The sequence below is a fragment of the Rhinopithecus bieti genome, unplaced genomic scaffold (genome assembly GCF_001698545.2).
Source record: "Rhinopithecus bieti isolate Rb0 unplaced genomic scaffold, ASM169854v2 scaffold_7062, whole genome shotgun sequence".
NCBI lineage: Eukaryota > Metazoa > Chordata > Mammalia > Primates > Cercopithecidae > Rhinopithecus > Rhinopithecus bieti.
In genome coordinates this window covers 60,221-70,039 of record NW_016805328.1, presented here as the reverse complement: position 1 = coordinate 70,039, position 9,819 = coordinate 60,221, and the positions used below count along the sequence as shown (strand labels likewise).

The following is a 9,819-nucleotide window of genomic DNA, read 5'->3' as shown; positions in this document are numbered from 1 at the left end:
GCTAAATCATATATATATATATATATATATATATATATATATATATGTAAGAAGTTTGACACATACATAATGGCTTTTAGTCAAGGGTCTCTCTTATTTGTTACTGCCTCTCTTTACCCTAATTATTAAAAAAGAAAAGTTATAGGAACATAAATTATTCTTATAGTAAGTAACCAAACTTTTATGTTTTATAAGGTACTTTAAACATTCTAGAAGTAATAACTAGAATAACTGAAAAGTGTGCATAGGGTGATGAATTGCCTCCCTTAGAGAGCACACACGAGAGTATTAAACAAGGTTCATTTCTAGACTTCGGTAGTGAAATGATGTATTTGGTTTATGCCTGCTCTTCTTGTTATTGTTGTTGTTACTGCTGTAAGATTATAGAACTAGGCAATCTGGCAGTACGTGTGAGTAAAAGGGAGTAAATCTGTTCTCTGGGAGGGAAAGATGAGAGGGAGCTTATTTTGTGCTGGTTACCTTGAAGAGCCAGTAAGAGCTGCTGCTGAGGGCTGGGGTGGGACCACGTACAGTGATTGGACACATGGCTCCGAGTTCTATGTGATAGGCAGCTCGTTCACTTTTACTGAGATGTCTTTAAGCAGTCACATGCTGGAGCTCCAGAAAAATGTCTGCAAGAAGCTAAAACCAATGCTGTTTCCTCTCTCGTGTACGCTATTTTTTTAAAAAAGCAAAAACACATTGAAATAAAACAAGACTAACCTTTGCCCAAATCCTTTTGTCTTTTTGACAGGTTCTCAAAAATGATTTATACTTTCAAAATCTCAGGTTTGATTTGGGGAAAAAGAAATTGTGCTTTTTCATGTTTATATAACCATACAGATTAGAGGTTCTTAAAGCAGCATACCCAAGAATTTAGAAATATAATATTCCCAAGCCAAAATGGGAAAGTTCACTGGTCTTGAGCTATGTTTGCTGTGATATGTGCATCTGATACCCTATGCTGTTTGATTGTTCATTTAAATACTAGCTTTAAAATGGATTATCTTCAGACGTTTAGTTATTACAAATATTGGTATATAGAGAAAAAGTACTCTCTCTATATACCTATATGTGTATCCACATAGATACATACAAACTAATCTTACATTTATATGGCTTGTCAGGTTAAAACTGCTCAAGAGTGTTCTGTCCCCTCTAGATTCTCATAGCTAGCAATCACTGATAAGGACGTCTCCATATTATCTATATTGATCGATGTTCAGATCTATGAAGCTTTTTGGTTCAGAGGTTGCAAATTGTCAGTGCACAGATGTGTTTTGTTTAGACTACACAGCATTTTAACGAACTTTCCATTTGTTTTCAATCTTTAAACATCTGGGCTTTGCATGACAATCTGGTTTTCTGTCTTCTCTTGAGAAACCAAAGAGTTGGCAATGCTGGGCCCACCTTGCCACATGACAACATGTAGCTGGAACTGATTTATGAGTGAACTGACTTATGAGTGCCCTCTGCTTTTCATGTTCTCCAGTTCACCACGGTTCCCACCACTTCCTGTTGCTCCTCATCATATAGGAAGAGTGTGAATTGCTATTTTCCACCTAATTTAGGCTGTTCGCTAATTAAGCCTACTTCACATTTACATTATCTACATAATACATGGTAGGCATTAAAGTTTGTCACCTTTGCTTTAGGTCTCAGGTTTAGATTCTCAACCAATCCAATTCTTGAATCATCCCTGCTATAACTTCTCCAAATGCCTCTTGTTGACTGAGTCTAGTTCTACAGGCAGGTGAATCGGGGTTTTAATTCTGCTACCTATGTGCTAGAAGGTCTTGAAAAATTGCCTGACCTCACAAAACCTCAATATATTAGTTCCCTATTGCTGCTGTAACAGATTACTACAAACTTAGTGGCTTAAAACAATGAAAATGTATCATTATGGTTCTGGAGGTCAGAAGTCCAAGATTACCCAATTGGGCTAAAAATCAAGGGTCAGCAGAGCTGTGTTCCTTCTGGAGTCTCTAGAGGAGAATCTGTTTCTTTGACTTTTCTAGCTTGCAGCGATTGTCCACATTCCTTGGTTTATACCCCTGCATCACTTTGACCTCTGCTATCACATCTTCTTCTCTGACTCTCCTGCCTCCCTCTTTTCCTAATGATTACATCGGTCCCACCATGATAATCTAGGATAATCTCCCCATATCAAGATCCTTAATAACATTTATAAAGTCTCTTTTACCATATAAGATAACATATTACTAGGTTCCAGGAATTAGGATGTAGACATCTTTGGGGATAATGGCACTCAGTTTCTACAGTTGTGAAATGAGGACAAAAATAGAACCTACTGCATGTAAATAGTTAGCACAATGTCCTAATAGTGCTCTTTATGGGCATAATTCTAGTAGTGTGCATTGAATAAATAACATTTCCACCCCTGTCCAACTATCCAGTCTCCTTCCCCTACCTTAAAGCTTTGAGAGGTCCTGAATATATAAATATACATAAATATATGTATTTTTTGCTAAAGAGAAGCTATGAAAAGTAGTCATAAATGTGAGGTCTGGATTCACTTTAAAAGTATGACAGTTTGGCAGGCACCTATTATGGTCTGGGTTAAGTGAATGGGAGTGGGATTAAAAATTCAGGTATGTCTTATTCACATATGGGCACAAGGGATAAAAACAATACACCTGGTCTGAACTATATGATTTAGTTTTCTAGAAAAATAACTGACAAATCAAATGAATTGTTTGAGTGCCACCTGATTGCTCCGATTGCTTAGTAGTTGTGTAGCTATTGCCTACAAGTTACTTAGTCTCCCAAATGGCTACTAAAATTGGGAGTAACTATTGGGTTAACAGAATCTATGTGCTCTAGGAAGAAATGCAAAAAAGATTATAAAATTGTACTATAACAAAAAATATCGTAAATGTAATTATGTAGTCAATAAATGAAGTTTTCATCCTTTGATGGTGCATTTTCTTTAAAAGCTCAAGTTTTCTGGGCTTTTGTGACAAATGAATTACTAAATATTTTGAAATAATTAAGGAATGAGAATGTATGCTAAGATAATCAGAAGGTTTTACTTAAGAATGAGCTGATTAGAATATAGAATTATCTTTAGAAGCAATTTATATAGCTGTCAATGTTTGGGATAAAACACTTTATTAAATAGAACAATAACAGGTTTAATAAACATCCAACATAAAATCCCTGGTTTATGAGCAGCTGAATATCCCTACCCCTGCTTAAAATCACTTCCCCACTCATCTTGCAGACAGTGATTTTCCTTTTCTCTCCTTTCTTTCTACTTTGTTCCCTGCTATGTGATCAGCTGTCCCTGGACCTGGCTGCTGGTACAGCCTTGCTCTCCTAGGAATGGCAGAGTAGAGAGCAAGGCCTTACCTCAGGCAGAGAGTTGCTACATAGCTCTCTCTATTCCCATAGTATCCTCCCATCCCCTCCTCCCCCACACAGAATTTTGGAGATGGGTGAGTATCCCTGGCTTGAAGTCAGCTCCAGGTTCTTGTATCCAGAGAATTCCAGATACAAGAGAATATAAGATTAAGGGAAGTCAGAGAGAGAAAAATGAAACCAGATCAGCTTAGAATCCATGAAAGAATAAAAGTAATTTTGCTTTAAATGTTGGTAAAAATAGGCTGCTTTCAATTTCATTTAAAAGTGAAAAAAATAAACAGGTTCAAGGCAGGTGAGTATAATAATATAATGGGAATTTACCCAGGTGAAGAAAAAGGAAAGGCTTAACTCCCAAAATCAAGGGGGTGAAAATAAAATCTGTGCTTTCCACTTAAAAATAGGCCCAACGTTCCCACAAGTCCCTGTCAGATTCTTCCCTTAAGCAAGCCTTTATCCATGTCCCTAAAGTTTTCTACCCAAACCTGCTTGTCCTGAGGTCCAAGAATCCAAGGCAAAATTTTAAATCTATCTTATTAATATTTTAGAGTTTAAAAAGTGCATTTTCATATCCTTTGCCTACTTTTTAATGGGGTTGTTTTTCTCTTGTAAATTTAAGTTCCTTAAATACTGCATGCTCTCACTAATAAGTAGGAGCTAAATAAGAACTTAAGAACACAAAGAAGGAAACAACAGACACTGGGGTCTGCTTGAGGGTGGAGGTTGGCAGGAGGGAGAGGAGCAGAAAAGATCACTATTGGGTACTGAGCTTAATACTTACGTGAAGTAATAATATGTACAACAACCCCCGTGACACGTGTTTATGTAACCTTTGCATGTACCCCCAAACCTAAACTAAAAATTTAAAAAGTGCCTTTATATTCATTATTTCTTTTAATCCCTGTAATAACTGGAAAATCCATTATTTATTTATTTTTTTTTGGCAGAGTCTCACCCTGTTTCCCAGGCTGGAGTGCAGTGGCATAATCTCAGATCACTGCAGCCTCCACCTCCCGGGTTCAAGTGATTCTCGTGCTTCAGCCTCCCCAGTAGCGGGGACCATAGGCGTGTGCCACCATATCTAGCTATTTTTTTGCATTTTTAGTAGAGACAGGTTTTCACCATATTGGCCAGGCTGGTCTCGAACTCCTGGCCTCAATTGATCTTCCCACCTCAGCCTCCCAAAGTGCTGGGATTACAGGTGTGAGCCACCGTGCCCAGCTGGAAAATACATATTATAGTTAACATAAAATAAAATATACATTATGTACATAATAGAAGGTAGGATATACATTACCGTTGTAACTCTCTGCTTCTCTCTCTGTTTCTGTATACATGTTAATTTTATTCTTGTCAATGTTTCTCCAGCAGCAGGGCTCTTGGCGATCTGCTGCTTTTAAATGGCATCCTCAATGTTTCCTTCACTCAATATTAGTTTGAAAATTCTAGGGCAGGACTTTTTTGGCCCTGCTTACATCAAATGTTCTGCTTATCTTTTTTCTTTCTCTTTTTTAAAGAGATGAGGTCTTGCTCTGTCACCCATGCTGCAGTGCAGTAGCACCATCATGGCTCACTGCAGGCTCAACTTCCTGGACACAAGCGATCCTCCCCCCTCAGCCTCCTGAGTAACTGGAACCGTAGGTGCATGCCACCATGACTGGATAATTTTTAAACTTTTTGTAGAGATGGGGCCTCACTATGTTATCCAGGCTGTTCTGAAACTCCTGGCCTCAAGTGATCCTCCATCCTCGGTCTCCTAAATTGTTGGGATTACAGGCATGAATCACCATGTCTGGCCCTAATCATACTTCTAATCACCACTAATCATTGTGTGTTGGAAGGGCAGGGCCATGTAGGAAAATAAGAGTTCTCATTTGGAACCAATGTGTAGAATAAATAGAAGGAGGAGTAGTTTCTCGGATGAAGGGAGAGAGTAACAGTCATGGCCTCCTGGGGGAATTATGAGTTGGACAACCATCCCAATGTATGTATATTGATAGTCATTATTTAATTTATTGATTTAATTTTATGCTCTTTTAATTTACTTATTTGTGCATATCACACTCATTTCTCTTTCGTTTACTCTAGTTCTCATTGCCACTTAACATTTTATGTTTTATCGCCATCTCAAATTGAATTAGGAAAATCCCCAGTTTTGAGCATCATTTCCCAAAGAGTCTATGTTTTATACCCTGGTGAAAGTTACTTTTTTCTTTTATTTTAAAATAGACTTTATTTTTTCACAGCAGTTTTAAGTTCACAACAACATGGAATGGGAAGTACAGAGAGTTCCCATAAACTCCTTGCCCCACAGTATCTTATTCTTATAGTTTTGTTTAATTACTAGTATTGCAATATGCCTGAAATATAATTGCAGTTGGAACATTTTTCATATATTTTGCTCTATTATGCTCTAATCTGCTGTCTTGAGGCTGATGACTCCTGATTCTGCACTCCTAGCCTAGACTTCTTTCCCTTCTTACTTGTACAAACAGCTGTCCAAAGGATATCATCTGGATGTCTTGCTGACCCTTCCAACCTNGTGCATTTTCATATCCTTTGCCTACTTTTAATGGGGTTGTTTTCTCTTGTAAATTTAAGTTCCTTAAATACTGCATGCTCTCACTAATAAGTAGGAGCTAAATAAGAACTTAAGAACACAAAGAAGGAAACAACAGACACTGGGGTCTGCTTGAGGGTGGAGGTTGGCAGGAGGGAGAGGAGCAGAAAAGATCACTATTGGGTACTGAGCTTAATACTTACGTGAAGTAATAATATGTACAACAACCCCGTGACACGTGTTTATGTAACCTTTGCATGTACCCCAAACCTAAACTAAAATTTAAAAGTGCCTTTATATTCATTATTTCTTTTAATCCCTGTAATAACTGGAAAATCCATTATTTATTTATTTTTTTTTGGCAGAGTCTCACCCTGTTTCCCAGGCTGGAGTGCAGTGGCATAATCTCAGATCACTGCAGCCTCCACCTCCCGGGTTCAAGTGATTCTCGTGCTTCAGCCTCCCCAGTAGCGGGGACCATAGGCGTGTGCCACCATATCTAGCTATTTTTTTGCATTTTAGTAGAGACAGGTTTTCACCATATTGGCCAGGCTGGTCTCGAACTCCTGGCCTCAATTGATCTTCCCACCTCAGCCTCCCAAAGTGCTGGGATTACAGGTGTGAGCCACCGTGCCCAGCTGGAAAATACATATTATAGTTAACATAAAATAAAATATACATTATGTACATAATAGAAGGTAGGATATACATTACCGTTGTAACTCTCTGCTTCTCTCTCTGTTTCTGTATACATGTTAATTTTATTCTTGTCAATGTTTCTCCAGCAGCAGGGCTCTTGGCGATCTGCTGCTTTTAAATGGCATCCTCAATGTTTCCTTCACTCAATATTAGTTTGAAAATTCTAGGGCAGGACTTTTTTGGCCCTGCTTACATCAAATGTTCTGCTTATCTTTTTTCTTTCTCTTTTTTAAAGAGATGAGGTCTTGCTCTGTCACCCATGCTGCAGTGCAGTAGCACCATCATGGCTCACTGCAGGCTCAACTTCCTGGACACAAGCGATCCTCCCCCCTCAGCCTCCTGAGTAACTGGAACCGTAGGTGCATGCCACCATGACTGGATAATTTTAAACTTTTGTAGAGATGGGGCCTCACTATGTTATCCAGGCTGTTCTGAAACTCCTGGCCTCAAGTGATCCTCCATCCTCGGTCTCCTAAATTGTTGGGATTACAGGCATGAATCACCATGTCTGGCCCTAATCATACTTCTAATCACCACTAATCATTGTGTGTTGGAAGGGCAGGGCCATGTAGGAAAATAAGAGTTCTCATTTGGAACCAATGTGTAGAATAAATAGAAGGAGGAGTAGTTTCTCGGATGAAGGGAGAGAGTAACAGTCATGGCCTCCTGGGGAATTATGAGTTGGACAACCATCCCAATGTATGTATATTGATAGTCATTATTTAATTTATTGATTTAATTTTATGCTCTTTTAATTTACTTATTTGTGCATATCACACTCATTTCTCTTTCGTTTACTCTAGTTCTCATTGCCACTTAACATTTTATGTTTTATCGCCATCTCAAATTGAATTAGGAAAATCCCCAGTTTTGAGCATCATTTCCCAAAGAGTCTATGTTTTATACCCTGGTGAAAGTTACTTTTTTCTTTTATTTTAAAATAGACTTTATTTTTTCACAGCAGTTTTAAGTTCACAACAACATGGAATGGGAAGTACAGAGAGTTCCCATAAACTCCTTGCCCCACAGTATCTTATTCTTATAGTTTTGTTTAATTACTAGTATTGCAATATGCCTGAAATATAATTGCAGTTGGAACATTTTCATATATTTTGCTCTATTATGCTCTAATCTGCTGTCTTGAGGCTGATGACTCCTGATTCTGCACTCCTAGCCTAGACTTCTTTCCCTTCTTACTTGTACAAACAGCTGTCCAAAGGATATCATCTGGATGTCTTGCTGACCCTTCCAACCTAACATGTATATGAATGGAGATCAGAATCTTGTTCCCCTTCTTAAAACCTGTTTCTCTTGTGTTCCCCATCTCAGTGAAGGTTGTACCATTGAACCAGTTACTCAAGCCCCAAATCTGGAGTTTGATCCTCCTAGTACCTCGTTTCTCAGCAAGTACATCAAGTGGTTATGTCTTGCTGATTGCACCTCCTAAATTCTACCCTTATTCCTGGTATCATTACTTTAGTTCAGAAAGTCATCATTCCTGGCTTGGATTACTGTACCAGCCTCCTAGCTCATCTGTCTGCTTCTACTCTTGTTCAAATCCAGTTCTTCCCAAAGCCAAAGTGATCCTTCTAAAATGCAAATTTGACCCTGTTGTTCTGATGCTCAAAACCTCTTAGAGACTCCCGTTACTTCCAGGAAAAAAACCCATCATCCTTTCTGATGCGGTTCTGGCCCATTTTCCCAACACCATCTCCCATTGTCCCCCAGCATCATTTCATCTAGCTCTCTTGACTAGGGCCTTTTCAGGAGATGGAGTAGTTTAGTGATTAAGAGCACAGACTTAGGGGCAAATCAAGGCTTTGCCAGCTGGGGCAAGGTACACTTAAACTCTCTGAGTCTCACTTTCTTTATTTGTAAAAGTGAGTAACCTAACTCCTTCATAGAATTATTATGAAAAGAATGTATAATATTGGCAAAATGCTTTGCACAGAGTAAGCATTTAGTACACAGTAATTTATTATTAAAATTGGGCTACTTTACTCCATTCTCCACTTATTTTGCAATGTGTCCTCCTTCTTTGTCTTTTGAATTCTTTCGTGTAGCAATTATTTCTGACTGCATACTATGTGGCAGTAAGTTCTAGAAGCTGGGGAAACATTGGTGAACTGGACAACATTCTGATCTAGTTAATTCCTCATTATGCTTCGGGATCTTTTTGACCTTCCTATGTCTTGGAGAGTTTGTGCTATCATTTCCCCTTGTATATTATTCTAATTCCTTTGATTACTTATCAACTTATCATGTTAAAGAGTTGCTGATTATTAATGGACTCTGCAGTTGAACTGTTGGATAGAGATTGTATTTTCTTAATTTGTGAACATTCAATGCCTAACAGAGCTTGATAATCATTCATTTAAATACATGAAGTAGACACATAGAAGATGTTCAGTGAATATTGATTAGATTAAAATAAAAATATAATCCCATAATAAAGTTTTCTTTCATTGTTTAGTGTAAATACACAGACAAAAATCCTTTGGCTTTTAGGGTTATCCTAGGAAACTGCCACCTAATTTTATTTGTTCTTATAAGAAATAAGTGCAATTTGAGTTGAAATAACTAACTCTAAAATAAAGGTTTAGAGTCTATTTCTTCATAACGTGGGGTCTACTTCTATAGTGTGAGAAAATTCCTTACCAGAAGTGTTGCCAGGATCTGACCTGAAGCCTGACATTATTTTCTTTCTATTTGCATGTTTTAGATTTTATCAATATCATTTTGTAAAGTGTTGGCCTTTTACTGGCTTTTATGAATTTAAAGTTTGTTTCTTTTAATTACATATTTTCTGATATGTGCTCAGTTGAGTGTGTGTCGACAATTTTTTTTTTTTTCAATTTCTTTTGTTTTTTCTTTCTACAGGCTTCCTTCCCTGGGAACTTGCACTTGGTTTTGGTTTTACGTCCTACCAGCTTTCTTCAACGAACGTTCACAGACATTGGATTTCGGTTTAGTCAGGAGGATTTTATGCTTAAATTACCAGTAAGAGTATATTATTGAAATGTTTTGTTCCTCTAATTCTCATGAAGACTTGCACCATGATGTTTATATTTTACATGTGCCCATGTAGCATTTAAAAGAAAAAATTAAAATTTCTCTTTTAAAAGTATACATTTGAAATGCCCAAAAGTCTTTCACTTCTACCATTTAAAAAAGAAATC

General features: G+C 37.6%; 1 protein-coding gene across 1 annotated transcript in view; it reads left to right on the top strand.

Moving 5' to 3' along the window:
• MCF2 (MCF.2 cell line derived transforming sequence) overlaps nt 1-9,819 on the top strand; it is a 110,331-nt gene that overhangs the window by 54,661 nt on the left and 45,851 nt on the right. Inside the window, 1 exon segment of the mRNA XM_017872189.1 lies at nt 9,521-9,640. Coding sequence (XP_017727678.1) covers nt 9,521-9,640 — 120 coding nt within the window.